The sequence below is a fragment of the Gallinula chloropus genome, assembly GCF_964237585.1.
Source record: "Gallinula chloropus genome assembly, chromosome: 1".
In the NCBI taxonomy this organism is placed as follows: Eukaryota; Metazoa; Chordata; class Aves; order Gruiformes; family Rallidae; genus Gallinula; species Gallinula chloropus.
Genome location: NC_140085.1, coordinates 19,896,424 through 19,917,757, shown reverse-complemented (window position 1 = coordinate 19,917,757; position 21,334 = coordinate 19,896,424). Strand labels below are relative to the sequence as shown.

At 57.3% G+C, this 21,334-nt stretch overlaps 2 protein-coding genes across 2 annotated transcripts; both read left to right on the top strand.

Annotated features, from left to right (window-relative positions):
• Positions 1-245: 245 nt before the first annotated feature.
• Positions 246-9,704, top strand: SH3BP1 (SH3 domain binding protein 1; the record flags this gene model as incomplete). Its single annotated transcript, XM_084279489.1, has 18 exons — positions 246-307; positions 2,120-2,162; positions 2,524-2,628; positions 3,453-3,529; positions 3,823-3,934; positions 4,021-4,097; positions 4,533-4,668; positions 5,274-5,342; positions 5,735-5,825; positions 6,107-6,249; positions 6,342-6,453; positions 6,543-6,624; positions 7,280-7,360; positions 7,467-7,583; positions 7,861-7,958; positions 8,159-8,288; positions 8,448-8,563; positions 9,026-9,704. 18 exons carry the CDS (start codon positions 246-248, stop codon positions 9,358-9,360), a joined length of 1,986 nt encoding a protein of 661 aa, XP_084135615.1. The 3' UTR covers positions 9,361-9,704.
• A 782-nt stretch (positions 9,705-10,486) lies between these two features.
• PDXP (pyridoxal phosphatase) lies at positions 10,487-12,084 on the top strand (the record flags this gene model as incomplete). The annotated part of the gene is made up of 2 exons (XM_084277788.1): positions 10,487-11,081; positions 11,335-12,084. The coding sequence occupies 2 exons, from the start codon at positions 10,487-10,489 to the stop codon at positions 11,658-11,660; spliced, it is 921 nt and encodes a 306-aa protein (XP_084133914.1). The 3' UTR covers positions 11,661-12,084.
• Positions 12,085-21,334: the final 9,250 nt, after the last annotated feature.

Here is a 21,334-nt window from a genome sequence, read left to right as displayed (position 1 = left end):
AAAGCAGGCAGGGCATCCCCGGGGAGGGACGAGGGAGGGGACCAGCTGGGGAAACAGAAAAAGGGGGAACGAGGGAAGGAGGAAGGAGAGGAGTAAGGAGGGAGAGGTCCTCAGGGAAAAGCAAGGGGCAGAGCAGCTCCAGGGAGCCGAGGGGCTGCTGGCACCCAATGCCAAGTGTCACGGAAGGGTGCTGAGTGGGTACAGCCGAGTGGAGCAGCTCTCGTGATCTCCTCCCAGCTCTCAAGATGATGAAGAGGCAGTTTAATCGAATGCGGCAGCAGCTGTCCCATCCCAACATCACCAGCCGGTAAGGACTTTGCTACCTGTGCTAGTAAGGCTGTGAGGGAGGGATACGGGTCCCGGAGGGCTTGTGCTGGGGCTGGACTGACCTCCCGTGGCCGGTGGTGAGGGACAAGGAGGGAACAACCCTCAGCATGAGCCAAGGCGCTGCGGCTCCCCATCCCCCTGGCACCTCTGCGAGGCAGTGGGAAGGCTGCACTGGTACTGGGCGGCACAGACATGACCCCCAAGCCCAGCTATCTCTTCCAGGGCATACAGATGCTGTGTCCATCTGGAAGCAGGCTTTTCCCAAGGTTGGCTTCCCCAGAACCCAAGGGCGATGGGGAGGGACCTCCAAGCCACATGCACTCAGCTGTGCAGTGAACAGGAGAGTGTTAGGAGCTGGGATGTCCCCTCCCTGCTGAGCCTGGGGTGCCTCATGGGAGGCAGACATCCTGCATAGCTCTAGTCAGCCCGGCAATGCGGGTGTCATGGGATGCCCTTCAATGAGAGGACTGGGGATCCTCAGAAGACCCATGGAGGACTTAAAGCTTCACAAAATCCCTCTGGCCTCATCCTACCTCTACTGCTTCCTTATTTTTCTCTTCAGCTTTCCAAAGCTCTCCCCTTGCAAAACCCAGAACTGAAATTGCAGGGCTGGGCACTCCCTTCCCAGCCCCCTCACTCTTTCCTACAGCCACCTCTGCACGTTCCTCAGCGCCGGGAGGCTGAGCAGGACCATCCATGTCCCCTAGACACTGAGGTCCTTCAGCCAGCCCAGCAGACCGGCCACTGTGAAGCAGCTTGTACATCCTGGTGATCTCTTGCTCTTTTTGCAGTCCCTGGAGAGGAGCGTCTCACTTTCCCATCCCCTCTCCCTAAAGATATCTCATCTCCACGTTAGACGTGCCTCCCTTTTGTTTAATGCCAGGCAGGCAGGAGGTGTAGAGCAGCTCACACAGTCCAAAAGCGAGTTCTTCACCCGCTGCAGAGCCTCTCCTCTGCAGGCCGCAACCTCACGTGATTTTGCTTGCCCTCAACCAAGCCACCCCCGTTTCCTGCAGCTCCCCGGCCTCATCTTGCATCGGCTCCAGCGAGCAGTGAAAAGAGAAACGTGAACTGGGGGGAAAACAGCAGAGGGAAAGCAAATGGGGGTCCACAGGGTGTAGCAATGACAGTAGGCCATGAAGCAGGGTTTCCTCTGCGCAAGGTGTCAGGGAGGTCTCGTGGTGGCTGGTGGCTTTTTAATTTGGGTTTGAGCAGAATTTGCTGCAAACCAGAAGTTTCCTTTGCTAGCTTCACGCCTAACAACGGCTGCAAAACTGAAAAGAAAGGTGGTTTCACACTGGCACTACTGGGGGGGCTGGTGTCTCTGTCCCCAGCTCCACCGCAAAGATATTCTTGCTCTGGTACCGGTGGCCCCACAGCCCGCAGCTACTCCGGCCTGCAGAGATGCACGCCAGGCTCCGACAGCACTGCCCTGCACTCGCTTGCAGGGGAGAGGCAGGCAGTGGGGGCAGGAGGTCTCACCAGCAGCCACCCCGCCCATGATGTGGCCCTGCCAGGCACCCTGTGTCCAAAAAAAAAAAGGCCACATCTGGATGTTTTGACTGGGGTGCTCTGAACTGGAAGCCCCGGTGGGGTGTCGCCACAGCCAGCAAGGTTGGCTGCCTTGTTCTGCTCCGGCTGTTCTCCTTCCCCCTGCCCAGAGGCTTCTGTACGGTGGTCTAGGCCACAGTCAGTGTCCCCCGCTCCCAGGTCCCATAAGGAGCTGCCTTCCTGAGGAGGCTGGGTGGAGGTCACCCCCACATGCTCATGCCTCTTCCTCCTTTCTCCGCAGATCGCAAGAAGCAACCGAGCTCCTGCCGGAAGATCTGCTGCAGGTACGGAGCGGGCTGTGCCGGCGGGCCTGCGCCTGCTTGTACCTGGGCGTGGGAACCTGCCCTGTCCCTGCCTGCGATTTGCCCTGCCATGCTGGGATCTGCCTGTGTGCCCCAGGGTGACTCCAGGACCATGGTGTTAAGGGAATGGCAGGCTCCTGCCACGGGAAAAGGCTTCCCTGTCTGCTCTCAGAGGGATGAACCCTGACCAGGAGCTGTGCTCCCTTTTCCCTGGACTGGGGATGCTCTGGGCTGCGGCGGGATGTTCACCCATGTCCACAGCTGAGTGGTGGGAAGATGGCCTCAGGGGTTGGTCCCACGATTGGCAACAGAGCTTCCCCAGTCCCATCTTTCCCCCCGCCAGATCGAGCAGAGGATCGAGCCGGCCAAGCGAGCGGCTCACAGTGTATCCAAGAGGCTCCAAGCCTGCCTGCAGGGTCAATATGGCTCTGAGATGGACAAGCGAGTGGTGAGTAGTGTCCTCCCTGCACAGCCCCCGCTCGCCCTGGCTCTGTCCCCCGACAGCAAAGGGGACATCAGGCCCCTGCTCTGCAGGCTTTGCCTAAAGCCCAGCCCAGCTCCTATCTCCAGCAGTGGCCACAAGCAGATATCTGGGTAGAGCAGAGCAAGTCAGCCCTCTCAACGATCCCTAACTTGAGGTTTCCTGAGACAGAGACGGTGTCTTTGCATTGAATAACCATCCAAAACCCTGTTGTCCATGTCCCCTCCTGAACCCCTGTGAATCTCTGGCAACCACAGTGCCCTGTGGTGAGGAGCATCACAGTGCAGCAGGGCACAGCAGTGCCACCACTTCCTCCTCCTTGGTTTGAACCTGCCAGCTGGTGATCACCAGTCCTTGGCTGGGAAGCAAACAGTGGATCTTCGTGCACATCCCTTAGCTCCCCCCATGATTCTGTGGGCTCCACTCTTCTTGTCAGCCTGATAAGTCCCAGCTTGGCTTAATTATTCTCAATGATTAAACTGGTCTGTACAATTGAAGCCATGGCTGGGCCTCCATCAGTGTCGTGGTCCTCCACATGGGATTATTTTAGAGAAGATCAGACTTTTTCTAAACAACTATGGTGCCTTGGTGCCTTGTTTAGCTAACTGGGTCCTGGATTTGGCTGAAGGAGCATCCAAAGGGCCAAGAGGGCTGGGTGGGACAGCAGGAGAGGTGGAGACCTAGCACAGGGTTTAGCCACCTGCTCCCATGCCATGGTGGCATGCTTCATGGGGAGGGAACTGCCACACACCAGCTCACCATCCTGTTCATGAATCCTTGTCTCTGTGCAGAAGAAGCTGCCCTTGATGGCACTGTCCATGGCGATGGCTGAGAGCTTCAAGGAACTGGACACAGAGTCCAGCCTCGGGTAAGAGTCATTCTATGATTCTAACATTCTATGATTCTATGATTCTATGATAAGTGCCAGTGGGAAAAAGGGCTGGAGGTGACCTTGAGAGATGCCAGACCTTGACAGAGCCACTGTCAAACCCTGTCCTTGGAGCAAGTATTGGTGTCACAGGAGACGGAACAGTCAGAACCTTCCAATTACAGAGAGGGCTGGGGGCTGGCTCTGGGTCCCATGTGGGTATGGGTGTGGTGTTGGGTCAGAGGGTGGCATGTCTCCAGCCTGCAGTTGTTTCATCTCTGTCCCCTACACAGGAAAGCCCTGGAGATGGGCTGCTGCATACAGAGCTCGCTGGCCAAAATCCTGGCTGAGTATGAGATCACCCTGGAGCACGACGTCCTGCAGCCGCTCAACAAGCTCAGTGAGGTAGCCCTGGCCACCCTCCTGGCTTTGCTCTCCCATCGCACCTCCCCTTCCCATATCCCCAAGCCTCTGGCCTCTCTCTCTCATAGGAGGAGCTTCCCATCATCCTGAAGCACAAGAAGACCCTCCAGAAGTTGATCTCTGACTGGAACAACATCAAGTGCCGGTACAGAGCACACCGCAGCTGGGGTGGGCTAGGTGCTGCTGAGATCACTCCCCCACTCTGACTTTTGCAAGGTAGCCCATGCCAAGTTTCTCTGGAAAAGTGGGGCAGATGTGGGTCACTGGTGCCTTGTTTCCATGCTGCCCTCCCTTTGGCTGGAGGGAGAAGAGGAGGAAGCATCTAAAGAACAGGGATTGGGAAGGGTCCTACAGACCCTGAGTGTTTCAGGCAGCCGAGAGCTCCCCATCGTCACCATGTCATACCCCTTGGTGCAGCAGCATCTTCCTCTTAGGGACAGAAGTGAGAGGTGCTGGCCAAGGAAACCCACCACAGGGCAGTACTGTGACTGGCCACCCCCCTCATGGTCCCTATACCCCTTCTGCATACCTGTCCCTGGTGCTGAGGCTGCAGGTGTGACTCTTGTCTCCCACCCGAAAGGCTGAACCAAGCTGCCAAGAACTCTGGTACCAGCTCTGCTGCTGGCGCTGGCCCTGGAACATCTGCTGCTGCCAACAAACTGGAGAACTTGAAGGAAGAGGAGGAGGAGGTGAAGAGGAAGGTGGAGCAGTGCAAGGTGAGAACATCATTCTCTCTGCCCCACAGGGAAGCTCCTAGGCTAGAGATCTTCTCTCCCTCCAGCAGCTCCATCCAAGGTGACCCCATGCTAAGACAAATGCAGCCAGCCAGTATGTCCTGCCCTCTGCAAGCAACCATGTCCCTCAAGGAGCAGAAATAGGGAGATGCCCAATCCCAGGGAAGAAGGGTATAAAAGGATTTGAAGCACAAGCTGCTGCAGAGAAGGTTCCAGGGGCTACAGCAGTGAGCTTACGGGGTCCCCTCAGGCTAGGAGCCAGCTGAGCTGGGGTTTGTGCTGAGTGGCATGGGATTTTCACTTCAGCTTTCCTCACCCCTGTCCTGTTTCTCTGCAAAACCCAGCACCTTGTCTGGCAGATCTCAGGGGTGTGCTGGACCTGTAGGTGTAGGGGTCTCTTGTCCCCGAGCCTCTTATGCCAGATCACTGACACTACCTGAATGTGAGTGATGGGGGCAAGGATGAATGCCCACATGGTCCCAGCCTGCCTCCCCGCTGCACCCCAGAGACCCTGCCCAGGCAAATCCCCTCTTCCATGGGTGCCAGGGAGGAGGTGGAAAGTTGCTTTTCTCTGTGTCCCTTTCCAGGATGAGTACATGGCTGACCTCTACCACTTCTCCACAAAAGAAGACAGCTATGCCAGCTACTTCATCAGAGTAAGTCCTCTCTTGCACTCCTCCTCCACATGTGAACATCTCCTATGTGTAACCCCAGCCTTGTCCACACCAAGGGCATGGGACAGCCCCAGGCACCAGCAGATGCCCAAAGCTGCCCTTGCTCCATGCACCACTAGCACCTACTGCAAACAGAGCAGCTTGTCCCAATGACCCCACCGTCTCCAATTTGCTCTCTACCACTATAGCCATGGTTCCATAGACACTGGCGGGGCGGGGAGTGGGGGGGATTGGTGGGGTGGGGTGTGTCCATGTCCCTTGCAGCTTCCCCTTTGCCCTATCCCCACATGGGTGAAATGTCCTGAAGATGGGGGTCTCTCCAAGAGGGGCCATTGCTGAATTTGAGTGCTGTTTGCATGTTCCCTGTCTGGCAGCTGCTGGAGATCCAAGCCCAGTACCACCAGCAGTCCCTGGGGTCGCTGCAGTCAGCTCTGGCCGAGCTAAAGGAAAGCCATAGCCAGACAGGTACCAACCAGCTTTCCACACAGCCTGGGGAGAGCCAGAGCAGAGCCTGGAGGATGTGAGAGTGGCTGGGGAGGCTGGGAACGGTCTCTCTTGTGCCTGCTGCAGCCTCCACATCAGGCTGGTGGGATGGGGACCGCAGCCTGAGGTGGGCTGAGGATGCTGCCTGCCCTGCCTCTGCTTCCACCCGGCCAGCCCCAGCTCGGAGCAAGATGTTGGCATGGCTAGGTGCCAGATGGCCCCAGTGGCCACCATCCCTCTCGACATTCACCTCCTTCTTCCAGAGCGCTCCTTCACTGCAGCCACCCCAGTGGTGGGGTACTATGGCGTGCCCCTAGAGACGCACCTCAAGAGCTTGGGCCGGGAGATCGCGCTGCCCATCGAAGCCTGTGTCATGATGCTGCTGGCCTCCGGCATGAGGGAGGAGGTAGGCAGTGCTTCTGACACCCCCGCCACCTTCCTCCCCAGATGCACCACACCACACCCCCCACATCCTCTCCCTCTTTGCCCCATCTCCAGGGACTCTTCCGACTGGCAGCTGGCGCCTCGGTGCTGAGGAAGCTGAAGAGCAGCTTGGCCAGTGGCTCCAACGCCCTGGAGGAGTTTTACTCAGATCCCCACGCTGTGGCTGGTGGGTGCCAGTGAGGCAGGCTGGGGACACAGCTGGGCAGTCCCTGCTGACCCCCAACCACCCTGGCTGCTCCCCCTTCCCCTCCCTAGGCGCACTGAAATCCTACCTGCGAGAGCTGCCCCAGCCGTTGATGACCTGCGAGCTCTACAACGAATGGGTCAAAGTGGGCAGGTGGGTCTGGGCGCTGGGGTGGAAAAGCCTGGTGGGGCTCAAAAAGCCTCTCCCACCCCACCACTGTCCCTCCTGTCACTCAGAGAAGGGCTGCTTGGCTTGCTTTGCCATGTGGGGAGGTAAGAACGAAGCTCCTGATCTGTTCCATCCCAGGAGAAGCCTGCATGGCCCAAAACCTCGGAGCATAGCAATAAATCCCACAGCGGGGAGAGGGAAGGCTGCAGCCTTCTGGATTCTAAAACAAGCCTAGCCTAGGAAGAGCCACTTGGCCTCAGTAGTGCGAACCCCATCTCACCCTTGTCCCCTTGCTTTTGGGGTGGAAGGAGTGGCAGAGGAGGCACAGCAAAAAGCCTGGGAGAAGGGGAGAGCACCTTTCTAAACGAATCGGTGCTACTGACCCCCATAGTCATGGGAGAACAGGGTTGTTGCCTTTGGCAAGGCGGTGCTCGCCCCCAGGCCCACCCATGAGCTATATTCCTACTGCATTAAATCCCTTTGAGGTGCAGTTTTGTCAATGCCTGGCTCAGCTGCCTGGCTCAGCTCCTCCATCCCCACACAGGGCAGCTGACACTGCCCTTCCTCCCTTGCACACCACGTCCCCCTCAGCCGTAGGGAGCGAAACGAGCTCTCTGCTCTTCCTCCTTCTCTCTCGCAGCTTAAAGGACGTGGACAGCCGTGTGCAGAGCCTGCAAGACACCTGCAGCCGCCTGCCCCGGGAGAGCTACAACAACCTGAGGTGTTTAACAGGGATGGGGCTTCTTCGGCCCCATGTGCTCACTGGGGGCAGCTGTTCTCTACCTGAATCCGTACTGATGGCCCCTCATCCTCCTTTTACCCCACAGGTATTTGATCAAGTTTTTAGCCAAGCTGGCCGAACACCAGGAGGTGAATAAAATGACCCCCAGCAACATCGCCATCGTGCTGGGCCCCAACCTGCTGTGGTCGCAGCGGAGCACGGGGTAAGGCCAGGCTCAGAGGGATGGGAGGCAGCTCCCCATCCCACACCTCTTCCATCCTCAAATCCCTGCACTCCGTGACATGGATGGCCTCCAACACCGTTGGCCTCCAACACCAACCTCAGGTTTCCAGGACAGGGAACAAAGCCCACCTCCCACCCTACCACTCCCCTCAGCTGGGCTGTCTTCCCTTTGGGTTCTGCCCCATCAGGAATGAACAACAAAAGGGTTAATGCCCCAAAAGCCTTTTGTGATGCCTTCCCCACCCTTGCCTCTTCAGAGACCCTGTGCAACTGGACTTGGCCTCAGTTACCTCCATCCAGGTGGTGGGCGTGGTGGAAGCTCTCATCCAGAATGCAGACACCCTCTTCCCTGGAGGTAGGGCCGGGGTCTTGTTCAGAGGGCCACAGCCCAGGGTGGAGGAAGGGGAAGGGATAGTTCTTCATCCCCAAGGAGGGCATGCGGGGGGCTGCTCCAGTTCCCCAGTGTGGGATCACTGATCACTGAGGGAAGCTCTGGGTGGCAAGAGTTTCCTCACAGTGTTCCCTCACAGTGTTCCCTCCTTTCTCTTGACCCAGAGGTAGATTTCAACGTCTCAGGCATGTTCGTGCCACCTGTGAACGGCGGACTTGGCGAGGCCACCCTGGCTGAAGAGCTATCCCCCAAGTCCCCTCTGTCCAGCACCCCCTCTCCCCTGGATGGAGAAGCGTAAGTTCAGCAGGAGCTGGGGACTGTCCCAGCTGTCCCCATGTCCTCCCCCATCTCACCCCACACCATGGGCCGTACCCTTGCAGGAGGATGTGAGGTGCCTCATGGCCAGGACCGCCATGCCTGACCAAAGCCTGTCTTGTCCCATTCTCTGTGCAGCACCTCAAGGGACCCTGAGGCCAGGTCCCAGACAGTAACCCCAGCAGCAACCAGACCATCTCCTGAAGCTGTGGGGCCACCAGCTCTGCAGATGACCAATGACACCTCTTGCAAAGGTTAGTGTGCCCCAGATAGCACAGTGCTTGGGAGATGACACCCCTCCTCTGGTTTACCTTCATCCCACCATTCCTCACACAAAAGGGTGCTGGGGACATCCCTGCCACCAAAGGAGAGGAAAAGCCCCTAGCTGGGTCAGAACAGCCAGGATCTGCCTCTCACTGCATGCTCATGCTCCACCCCCAGCGATGGTGGATGGCGGTTCTCCAGCACAGGGGGTGGACAGCCCCTGTAAAGAAGTTTCAAACCTCATGGCCCTAGCCACTTGTGAGGAGGGTGGGAAAACTCTCCAAAAGCTGTTGTGTACTTGGGTCTGCACTATGGGAGCCAGGCAAGGGGCACTTTGTCCACCAGTCTGTCTGCAGCACCCTACCTGACCCATGGCCAGTACTGCGGCCCCCTTTGCCCCAGGGAGAGACCCCAGCAGAGGGGAACCCAGCCCACTGCAGATTTCTTTCCAGGCAAGCGCCCAGCTCCAGGCCCACCCATGGTGTCAACCCAGCCTGTGGCCCAGCCTCGGAGCACGGCTCCCACCCCAGCAGCCCCTGAGCACGCAGGCAGCCCGAAAGCCCGGCCACGACGGATGGCTGGGGCAACAAGCCGAGCTCCCTCCGTCCCACCGCCGCTCCCTCCACAGCCAGCACGGCGGCACAGCCGGGATGCCCTGCCATCCCCCAGGAAGCCCCCAGATGAGGCCGATGGGACAGCAGCTGCCCTGGACTGTTTTCCCAGAGCCGCAGATGAGGGAAGGAGCCCCGTGGCCACATCTCCACCAGGACAGCCCACGGAGAACTGAGCAGGGTTGGGGGGTGCAGGGGCACCGCAAGGCTGGGGTGGTGGGACCTGGTGCCCCTCCGGGACCCAGCAGCCACTGTGGAAACGCCAGGGTGGCCTGAGGGACTCCGTGTCCCTTCCAGCTTCTCCATCTTGCTCCCCTGGCTCATGCCAGCGAGCCCGGCTGGCTGCCCGCCTCCCCCTGCCCTTCCATGTTCGCAGGGCCTCCCTCCCCGCACCACCGCGTCCCGCGGGGAAGCCAGTCTGGGGCTCAGGGCCCTGCCACCCCTGCGGCACCCAGCGCCCGGCCCAGGATCCCCGCAGTGGGGTGAGCCACCCCCTCGGGCCGCCCGGGGGTCCTCCCGCACCCAGGGAGGGGCTGGCACCCGGGGGGGGGGGGTTGGGGGGGAGCCGCTTCTGGGCGCACAGCCATGACCGCAGCAGCCCCTTCTGCCCCATTCTGCCTCAAGATGTGTTGCCCCGGGAGCCCGCGGGCAGACATGATACAGATATGTGTGTGTGTGTGTGTGTGTGTGTGTGCGCGCTGCAACGCGGGGGCTCAAAGAGCCGCCCCACGGCCCCGGGAAGCGTGAGCAGGGCGCTCACAGCAGCCTGAGCGGCTGGAGGCCGCCCGCTCCACTGGCTGCAGCCGGGAGGAGGGAAGGCGGGCGGGCAGGCGGGCTGCCCGGGGAGGCGGAGCGGGGCGGCTCAGCGCCGGTGCGGGCAGAAGGCGGGGAGGCAGCGGCCTCCCCCCGGCTGCCCGAGCGACGGCAGCTCCGCCGCCGTACACAGCGCCGAGCAGCAGGGGGCGCCCCGCCGCCGCTCGTGCACCCCGGGGGGGGGGGAGGTGTAAGGGGAGGGCGGCTTTAGCCAATCGGCAAGCGCGTTCGGGCCCTGCCCCACCTCTTCGACGCCTCGCGGAGCAGCCGATAAGGCGGCGCCGCTGTCACTCGGGGAGCCGCCCTCCCGCCCATCGGCCCCGCCCCTTGCCCTGGAGGGCGACTGGGCAGCGCGGCTGCCGCTCGGTGCGCTCCCCGCCTGCCATTGGTGCGGGCGGGGGGCGGTGACGGGAGGGCGGGGCGCGGCGCGGCAGCCGGCCGGCCGGCGGGAGGGCGGGCTGCGGCGGCGGCGGCGGCGGCGGGGCGGGGATGGCGGTCTGCCGGCGGCTGAGCGGCGCGGAGCTGCGGGAGGTGCTGGGCCCGGCGCAGGGGCTGCTCTTCGACTGCGACGGCGTGCTCTGGGCGGGCGAGCGCGCCGTGCCCGGCGCCCCCGAGCTGGTGGAGCGGCTGCGGCGCAGCGGCAAGGCCGCCCTCTTCGTCAGCAACAACAGCCGCCGCTCCGTGGCCGAGCTGGAGCGGCGCTTCAGCCGCCTGGGCTTCCGCGGCGTCCGCGGCGAGCACGTCTTCAGCTCCGCGCTGTGCTCCGCGCTCTTCCTCCGCCAGCGCCTCCTCGGCGGCGGCGGCGGCGGGAACGGGGGCGGGAACGGGGGCGGCCGCGTCTTCGTGCTGGGCGGCGAGGGGCTGCGCGGCGAGGTGCGCGACGCCGGCCTGCGCCTGGCGGGCGAGGGCGAGCCGGTGCCCGGCGGCGCCGAGCCGGTGCGGGCCGTGCTGGTGGGCTACGACGACCAGTTCACCTTCGCCAAGCTGTCGCGGGCCTGCGGCTACCTGCGCGACCCGCAGTGCCTCCTGGTGGCCACCGACCCCGACCCCTGGCACCCGCTCAGCGACGGCCAGCGCACCCCCGGTGAGCCCGGGCCCGCGCCCCCTCCTACCCCCGGGGACGGGAGGTGCTGGGTGACGGTAGGGGGTTCACCTCCCCGAGCCTGGGCGAGGTGTTTCCCTTGAGCATCGGGACGGGCGGGGCTGCCCTCCGGTGTCCCTGGCAGCTCCTGGTGCCATGTTGCCCCGGCGTTCGCCCGGTGGGGCCCGGGGCGCCGAGCTGCCCGCAGCCCGTTAGCCCGCAGGTGCTTAGCTTTCTCCTCCTTCCTCCCCTCCAGGCACTGGCAGCCTCACAGCCGCGGTGGAAACTGCGTCGGGCCGCAAGGCGCTGGTGGTGGGGAAGCCGAACACCTACATGTTTGACTGCATCGTGGAGCGTTTTGGCGTTGACCCGTCCCGCACCCTCATGGTGGGAGACCGTCTGGAGACAGATATCCTCTTCGGCAAGAACTGCGGCCTCTCCACCATCCTCACCCTGACGGGTGTCTCCCGCCTGGAAGAGGCACAGGCCTACATGGCCAGCGACAGCGCTGCCGCCAAGGATCTGGTGCCCGATTATTACGTGGACAGCATTGCAGACTTGATACCGGGCCTGGATGAGTAGTGTTCTGTACATGTGAGGGCAGAGGGGTCGGGTTGCCCATCCCAGATCTCCATCTGTTCCCATTTCTCTCTCACTGCCCTATTCCCTCAATTCCTGGTTTCTTCACATTCCAGCGCCCTTCTCTGGGGGCAGAAAGGGGAGTTGGCAGGAGGGGGCAGGGTTAAAGTCTCCTTTTTGCTGAGAGTTATCCATGATGGATGGAGTCCTCCTCTCCCTCGTATGTCAGCTGCCAGCATCTCTAGGAGAGAGCTGGAGGCCTTGAGGCTGACACGGAAGTCGGTCAGATCAGCGTGTCTGTGCGGCCCCTTCCCCTGCTCGGTTTAGGGGCTGCCTGTCTTACTTTTCTCTTAGGTAACCAGTGGCGGCCTTTTACTGCTGTCCCTTCACCTCTAACTCCACTTCTTGAGCTGCATCCCAGCAGTCCCTGTGGTAACTTCCTCCTTGCTAGGGGACTGGCTGGTGGTGTTACCCACCCAGTCTCCATTGGTGCTGGTATGTGGAAGGGGCATGCCAGAGCTCTGAAGTGACGAATGGCGGTGTGCTGCTGCCTCCCATGAGCGAAAGGGAGATCACCTCATCTCTTCCCCCATTCCTTAGAGGTGTTTCCCCCCCTGCCCCCTGCCCTGACTCAATAACTGTGCCAATGTTCATCCGAAGGACCATAGAAAGGGAAGAGACTGGTTTCGAGGGGGGTGTTTGTGCCAAACACGAGCACAGTGGGTCTGCAGTTGTACCTTGTTTTCAGGCACACTTTCTGAACGGGGTCAAGAGAGAGGGCTCCTAGACTATGGCAGCACAGCAGTAGTGAACTGTACGACTCTTCCCTTGGTTCCCCTCCTCCATGGGTTTTGCCATAGTATGGTGAGAGTATGGTGGTCTGTGCTCCAGCTGCTGGTGAGGTGTTGGTGGTATTGTCACTGCTGTGAACATGTTGCAGCCCTCAAAACCATTCCTTGCTGCTTTGTCTTTCTACGTTTTGGGTTTTTTTTTTAATTTATCAATCTTATTTATCAAACTTATTTATTGTTCGAATACTGTATGATTTGTATAAATTCTGCTGACTGGTGCACCAAGGGGACAGGGGGCAGTGCCTCTGGGCCTCCCCTACTGTCCGTGTCCCATGTTGATGTTCTTACACTCACCGTGTCTCTGTATATAATAAAGTGTGAGCGTAGGCTGGAAGCTCCTGCTTTTCCTTTTTGCCTGTGGTCCCATCAAAATGAGAAGAGCCTGGTTACCTCAGCCCTCGAAGACGGGGCATGGCAAGAGCTTTTCTCACTCAAGGGGGTGCTGCTGGGTAGACAAGAGAGGAACGGACGGCATCTTGTGGCCAGTGTCAGACGTGCTGCTCTTTGCTGCTGTCTCTTACTGGGGTCTTGGAGCTGGAGGTGGTGGCCAGTGGGGCTCTGGCGCAGGGCGCGGGGTCCAGCAAGGTGAATTGGAGCAGAGCACGATGTGTTCTTTGCCAGCTGCTCCCCCCCACCCCCAGTTATTTAGGAAATGGCCATCTAAAACTAAACATCCAAAGAGGTCTCTAAAGACTGCCTGTCGTCTTCACCAGTCTCCTTCGTGTGTGTCTGTCTCTCCCTTTGGTCTGTCCAGTCTCCAATTAGACAACCGGAGGACCGGTGCTCTCTTAATGAGTGCCTGATGAACACTTGCATCATCAAGCAGAGGCAAGATCCAGACCTAATGCATCCGCTCACTCTGGCTGCCTAATTAGAGATACCCAGCCCCTGGCTTATTCTTCAGAGCTCTCAGTTCTTGTATCAGGCTGAAACTGGGACCACTGCTGTTGTGACTTGGGGCCAGAGCTGGGAAAGCTCAGTATGGCTGCAGATTGCACAGGCTGAGCTGGTTACGTGTGTGTACAGAGGAGATGGTGCCCAGTTGCTCACGATTTCCTCGGGTGCTTTGAGGGTGAGTTCTGGTGCTCTTTGCCTTGTTCACTCTGTGCTTTCCAGCTTTCGCAGAGAGGAGTTCAGGGGCTGTGGTGTCCCAGACTGACTTCCCAGGAAACAGAAGGGAATCCAGTAGCTAATAACAGCCTGGGGTTTGGCCATCTGCAAAGACTTTGGAATTTGTCCTTTGGATCCCAAAAGGTGAACCAGCAGAGTAGGTTTCCTTTTTCACACAGCTGTGCTGAAAACAGCTCAGCAGAGGCAGCTGATGCCTATCTTGTATGACCATATAATGTCTTATTATCTGGTGCATCTTTCCTTGAGGGCTGTGGTGGTTTGACCCTGGCTGGAGACCAGATGCCCACCAAAGTTGGTCTATGACTCCTGTTTTCAGCTTGACAGGGCTGAAAATATATATTGAGAAGCTTAGGAGCCAAGATAAGGACAGGGAGAGATCACTCTGCAATCAGCGTCACGGGCAAAACAGACTCAACACAGAATAAAGGAAAGAAAACTCTCTAATTTATGTTACACTACACACACAGTGAGGCCACAGGGTGCTGACTTTCAGGCCCAGGCTGCTCCAGCTGTGGCTGGGTCAGTGTTTCCACAGGCTACAGGTTTTGCTGCCAGGACCTTGCTCCAACACAAGCTTCCCATCACAGCATCCTTCAGGTGTCTCCACCTGCTCTGGCGTAGGGTCCTCCATGGGCTGTAGATGGGATCTCCGCTCCCCATTATCATCCATGGGCTGCAGGGAACAGCCTGCTTCACCATGCTCTTCTCCATGGGCTGCAGGAGAACCTCTCTCCCCAGTGCCTGGATTGTTTCCTCCCCCCCTTCTTCACTGACCTTGGTGTCTGAAGTGTCTCTTACATCTTCTCACTCTCTTCTCTGGTGGCAAAAAGTGGCTACTTGCAGGGTTTTTTTCTCTTGAATGTGATTCATGGAGGTGCTGTGACTGTTGCTGGTTGGCTCCGCCTTGGTCAGCAACGAACACGTTGGATGGTGTTTGCTCTGTCGGGCCTACTGCCCAAAGTCGGGCTTCTAGCTGCTTCTTGCAGAAGCCACCCCTGCAGCCCCCCCGTCTCCACCAGAACCTTGCCACGTAAAACCGCAACAGGGCTTTGCTATGAAGGAGGTGTGGACTTGGAGCAGCAGGGGAATAGGCTTTATGTGGCCTTCCCTTAGCTCTTCATGTGGCTGAGGGCACCAAGCAGGGGTGACCTGCATACTGGAATTGCTTCTTCTCCCCAGCAATGGAAGCAGAGGGAGAAGTGCTGTGTCTAGTCATGGGTCTGCTCGTGCCTTGCACTACAGCAGCATTACAGGGGTCCTTCAGATCTGCCAGGCTTTGGGTTTGTATGGCTTCCTATTATGTGCAGGAGCTACTAATGCTCCTGCACGTAATGAAGGTAAGCGTGAGCAGGTCTTGTTAGAAAACTACAATAGAAGGGTCCCTGATGGGTGGTGAGCTCTCCATCCAAACCCTTCAGACATCCATTCAACCACTGACACTAAAGGGTCTGTGATCCTCACGGAGGTTTGGCCTCAGTTCCCTCTGGTGTGGGGCTGTTGGGACTGCAGAGCACATCTACGGTGGAAACGGAAGAAAACTCTTGTCTCCTGCCTGGGTAGGCTGATTTCTTCTTGTCTGAAGCACTTTTTCTTCTTGGGTTGAGTGTTGAAGGAAGCAGTGCAGTTGCCAGGGAGCACAGGGCTGTGGAGAGTGGAGCTGTGGCTGCGCATGGGAGGGTGAAGTGGGTGGGAAGCTGGGCTTGGTGTAGTGTAGGGAAGGGTGTTTATTTCCTCACCTTCAGAAAACTGCATCATCCTTCCCTGCTGTGCAATAGAGACAACACCCAGGCTGGTGACAGCGTTCTGTTGCCCCAGGAACCGGCTATCCTTCCTCCAGAAGTGCGGTTACTGTGGCAACCACTGGCTGGATGATGCTCTGCATCAACCTGGAGAGCATCGCCTGCTCTGGGCAAGGCCCAGGGAGAGGCCAGGGATGCCTGAGCTCCCCTGGCTTGGGGAGAGGCAACTTCATCTCACCTCCCAGACTCCAGCCATCCTTAGACACAGATGGGTGGAGGGGGCAGAGAGCTGTTATAAGTCTCTCTGGGCTCTTGGGAAAATGTGGAAAAGGGTCAGATATATGAGTAGATGAGCCTGCTTCCATAGGAAACCATCCCTTGAGCCAGAGTGGACTGAGCTATACTGTTCCCATTTGTGTGCAGCATTAGTGATTCAGTGGCAGGTAACCTGGAAGCAATCTGTCTGTGCTTCTCCGTGGCCATCTGCTGCTTTCCTTTACTGCTTTGTCACCTCTGGCTAGGCTGCTCTCACTGGCCTGACTCCAAAGGCACTGGGGATTTGGCCACCTGATGTCCCCTAGCTTGAAATGTTCTTTGTGGGATCAGCATATTAAGAGGTGCTTCCTGTGTGTTCCTTCTCAAGCACACTGCTGTCTTCCCTTTCACAGATCACAGAATGGTTGAGGTTGGAAGGGAGTTCATCTGGCTCATTCCTCCTGCTCAAGCAATGCTCCCTGTGCCAGCAGCCCAGGAGGTTGGAAGGGAGGTCATCTGGCCCAACCCTCCTGCTCAAGCAGTGCTCCCTGTGCCTGGAACCCAGGGGCATGTCCAGATGGCTTTTGACTATTTCTGAGGATGGAGACTCCACAACCTCTCTGGGTAACTGGGCCAGTGCTCAGTCACCCTCACAGTAAAAAAACATTTCCAGGTGTTCAGAGGGAACCTCCTGTGTTTCAGCTTATGCCCATTGTCTCTGGTCCTGTCACTGGGCACCACTGAGAACTGGCTCTACCTTCTTTGCACTCTCCCTTCAGGTATTTATATATGCTGACAGGGTCTCTCCTGAGCCTGCCTTCTCTTCTGCAGGCTGAACAGTCCCAGCACTCTCTGCCTGATCTCACAGAAGAGTTGCTTCAGTCCCTTAATCATCTTTGTGACTCTTCCCTGGACTCTCTCTGGTATGTTCCTGCCTCTCTTGTACAGGGGACCCCAGAACTGGACACTGTACTCCAAGTGTTGCCTCGCTTGTGCTGAGTAGAGGGATCACCTCCCTCAGCCTACTGACAGCACTTGTCCTAGCATCCCTTGCTGCAAGGGCACATTGCTGGTTCACCTTGGTGCCCAACAAGACCCCAGGTTCTCTTCTGCCAAGCTGCTTTCCAGATGGGTGGCCCCCAGCATTTACTGGGGCTTTTCCTTCCTGGGTGCAGGACTTTGCATTTCTCCTTGTTGAACTTCATGAAGACCCTGCCAGCCCATTTCTCCAGCTCATCAAGGTCTCTCTGGATGGCAGCATGACCTTCTGGTCTATCAGCCACTCCTCACCATTTTGTGTCACCCACAAACTTGCTCTGTCCCGTCATCCAGATCATTAATGAAGATACTAAACAGGATTGGACCCAATATAGACCCTTGGGGTACACTCCTAGTTATAATGGCCTCCAGATAGACTTTGTGCCACTGATCACCACCCTCTGGGTCTGGCCATTCAGCAAGCTTTCAGTCCACCTCACTGTTTCCTCATCCAGCCCATACTTCCACTGGCTTCTCTATGAGGATATTTCAGGAGACAGCGTCAAATGCCTTACTGAAGTCATGGGAAACAACAGCCACTGCTCTCTACCCATCTATCAAGCTAGTCATTTCACCAGAGGAATTTATGGAGTTGGTCAAAGTGACTGACGCTGCAGGAAGACAACAAATGTGTCTAAAGATATTAATCAGTGAACAGATGCCTTTAATATGAGGAACTAATGATTGTCGTGGCTGGGAAGCTGTTAATGTTCAGCCACATGACATGGTAGGAGAACTGGGAGGATCTGGAAGGTGTTGGGACTGGCAGGACTGAGGAAGCTTTTTTGGTTTGGTGTTTTTTGGGGTTGTTTTTTTTTTGTATGGGAAAGTGCCTCCAGAGCCAGGACAGGATCACGATCCTAGGAACTCGCTCTATACTTGCCCAACCTGATGTGAGAGTCCCCCTTTGCCAAGGCAGGCAGCTCTGGCACCGCCCTGTCCTGCAGCAGCTGGAGCAGGGAGGAGGAGGTGGAAGGAGCAGCAGCCTGTTGCTGCCTGCCCTGGGAGGCAGCCAGCATTTGCTCTTCCTCCGGCAGCAGTGTGGGTAGCAGTCCCTCCTCCGCAGCCCAGCTCCCCTCTCCTCACTCCTCCACCCCAAAACATGAGCCCCTCTGCCATCCCAGGGTCATTATCCATGGTTTCCTTCCTTAATGCTGCCCTGTGCTCTCTATGGACTCTGACCCCAGAAAACTCGCCGAGCAGCCCAGGAGACTCCTGTGGCTACACACATCCAGGAGCTGCTTCTGTGTCTCAGCCTGCCCGGGAACTGTGTGTGGATAATGTACTGGAAGTGCTCCTGGCAGACAAGCTCTTCTGGTGCTCCATGTAATCCCCTGCTGAGAGCATTTACAAGCCATTAACATCTCCACCAACTCAGGGAGTTGTACTGGTCTTTGTAGCTTCAGTGTAGCACTGCAGCAAAGGACTGTCAGCTCCATAAGCCTTCAGCACACAGACAAGGGAAAGAGGATGCCAGAAACATTCCCATATCACAGGGCAGGTGCCTGTGACCATGTAGATTGTTCTGTCCTGTGATTTAGTCTGCTAGATGTGCAGCTCCAGCAAATAGCACTTTCCATTCTGTACATTGGATACTGCTGAGCACTGAGATGCTTTCTCACTTGTTACGGGTGAGAGAAACCTGTCCTTTAAACGGATACTGTTGTCCATCAGGCTGCAAACCAGGTTGCCCAAAGCCATGTGCCAGCTCAACAGCCTTTGCTGAACCTCTAGCCTGACATGCATGGAAGATGGTAGAGAGAGTGGAACATCATGAAAATCCAGGAGCAAGAATTGCTTCCCTAACTCGACCTGTGTGAAGTAACCTGCAACAGCTCAGACAGAGTTTTCTGTTTCCTTTAGGTGTACCCCACTGTTGTGCTACAGCTGCCTGCGTGCAAGTTAAGTAGCTGCTCCCTGCAGCACAGATGCCAGGCAAAATGTAGTCTTTGTGGGCTGTAGATCAGAGATTTCCCACCTGCCAGAACAACATTGATTGCAGCCCTGGCAAGGTACTCTTCCAAGGTGTCCTTCTCTGGCCTAGTGTGTGGAGGCTACTGATTCAGCTAACTTTGAGCAGAGCCCAGGAGTAGCATGAAACAGTGCCAGTCCCTATATTTTCACTCACAGAGTTTGGGGGTGGAGGTGTGAAGAGTGACAATATGTTCCCATTCAACACTCCAGCACAACCAAGGACCCACGTGCTTGCATAGCCTTGGAGATTTATACATCTCATGAGATGGGGTGGCCATACTCCTCCAGTGAGAGCTTAGGCTGTGTTGAGGCTGAGCTTCCTGATGCTCACAGCCTTGTAATCCACCAGAGTCTCATTAGTTGCCTTCCCACAACAATTTCAGGGATGAAAGGACGTGTGACATTGAGCAGTCCCACAGTGTTTGACTCCTGTTTGGCCAAAGGGAACTCTGAATGCTCTTGAGCCAGCGTTGCTGGAAACCTACCTGTTGGTGCAGGTTTTTTAGGTGCTTTCTTCTGAGTTATCTGTTTGAGTAGCCTGATGTTAAGGATGCTCAGGAGAACTCTACAGAAGTGGTCTTTCTCATCCCAATGGTCACTTGTCACTTGCTTGTCACTCGCTGATGGCCCAGCAGTGGCAGCACAGTCCTTCCTAACAGAGCACGCTTGTTCCTCAGGTCAGTCCAGGGATGGAGGTGGCTGGTCACTGCAAGTAGCACATGGGCCTGGCTGGCCCACCTTTTAAGTGGCAGAGCCTGAGGCAGCCCCCCAGCCCTGCTTGCCCATGCAGTACAAAACGCTGCTGTTACTGCTTTAAGTTTGACGTAGGCTTTCCAGAGCAGGGTCTCCAGCAATGGGACACAAACAGCAGCAGGAAAAGTCTTCTGCCTAATCCCTTTAACGACTGAGGAAGAGAGACCACTCCCTGGAAAAGAAGTCCCTGAGTTACCCTGAGAGCACTTCTGGCAGCAAACCTCAGCAACATGGAAGTATCCTGTTCTCTACCTACATTTCCTCCTGCCCTGGCAATGTTCTACAATGCAGAAGAGTAAAGCACCCACAAAGGATCATCCTTATCTGCTCCTTGCCTCTTGAACTTGGATGCTGTGCCAGGAGCAATAAGTAAATTAGACATCTCTAGTAAGTCATCTGTCTGGGGCTCTCGTTCTCCCATCTCCTGGACTGTTATTCTCCAGACTGAAAATAAATCTGGAAGTAGGATGTTTCTGCCTTGCATTCCCATTATGCTGCCTGGAGTGCACTGGCACCAGATTTCTCTTTCATAACATGCGTGTCAAATGTCTTCTTTCCTGTTTCTACTGCAGCTAACAGGGGCTCCACTACCTCTGAGTTCCTCAATGCCAGTACTCACCACACCAAGCTTACCCTGTCCTTTAACGTGCAGCCAGGTGATACCTGGAGGCTTCATGACTAGGCCTGACAAGAGGGGAAATCTGCAATTGGATGGAAAGAAGTGCAGCTGAAATTGTTTTCCAGCAGACCTCGCTTTCCCTGTTCTCTGTCTCAGTAGCAGGGAAAGAGTAGGAGGTTCCACATCAGAGTTGCTCTGCAAACCCAAGGTAAGCTGGTGCTGCCTGCAAAAATCCCAGTTATTTTCACGTTGGTCTGATGCTCAGCAACAAGGAATGTTTTCACTGTGAAAGGAAAGGAGAGGAGGCCGTGCCAGGCAAAGGTGAACAAAGGAAGGTTGGAGAGTGGGGTGGGAAGGTCCAGGGTGTCATCCTGGCTGATGTGAGCTCACTCACAGAAATGTGGGTTGATAAACAGCAGCTGACTGGGAAAAGAGTGAAGTCCTGTGCCTTCACGTATTCAAAACTTGCATTCCTCCGAGCTGTTGAATGACCCCCTTCCTGAGGGCATGAAAAGCTGGATTTTTAACCACAGACAATTCTGGCCACTCTTCAGACATCAGCTTCTTTCACTGGCTGTTGTCAACGCTGCAGGGCCCCCAACTACTACTGTCACACCGGGTGCAGCCAGGCACCCCGCAGCTGCAGCTCTCCACTCCAGAGCTGTTTCTCATCACAGCTCATCCTTGCTTCCTCCCACAGCTCCAGTCAGTAGCGGTTGGGTCACACAAGCTTCTGTGCTCAGGAGGGCCTGGTCGCTGGCGAGGAAAGCCTGTGTCCTGGAGAGCAAACCGTGCGCAGCGCGGCTGACAGCCCTGCCGTCTGCAGCCAAGTCACGCTCCCCTTTGTGCGCGCTTAATCAGCTCCTTCTGTGCTGAGCTGGGCCTCACTGCTGCTTGGCATCTCCTTGTCATGCTGCCAGTTGCTCCTAGTGGGACCGCGCTCTCAGCCTGTGCCCCATAGGTTCGGTGCTATAGATGGATTTTTCCAGCCTGCACATCGTCCTCCCTTCAGTAGCTGTCTGTCTTACACAATCCCCCGTCCTGGCCTGCTGAACGCCGGGCTCCCTGCGTGCTGCTTTGCTCGCTGCTCCGCTGGCCACACCGCCACAGGAATTGTGTTTCCTGTTTTCTACCCTGTAGTGCATTTTTTTCCCTCCCCAAGTCAGAGAGGAGGCCCCGACCTCTCCAGGCTCTGCTGCAGAATCCTCAGCAGCAGTTTCAGGTGCCTAAATCTCTACGAGTCAGACTTGAAGTCTGGAGCAGCAGGACAGGGAAAAGAGGCAGAGTGACTCTCATGAGCCCTCACAACCCCTCCAA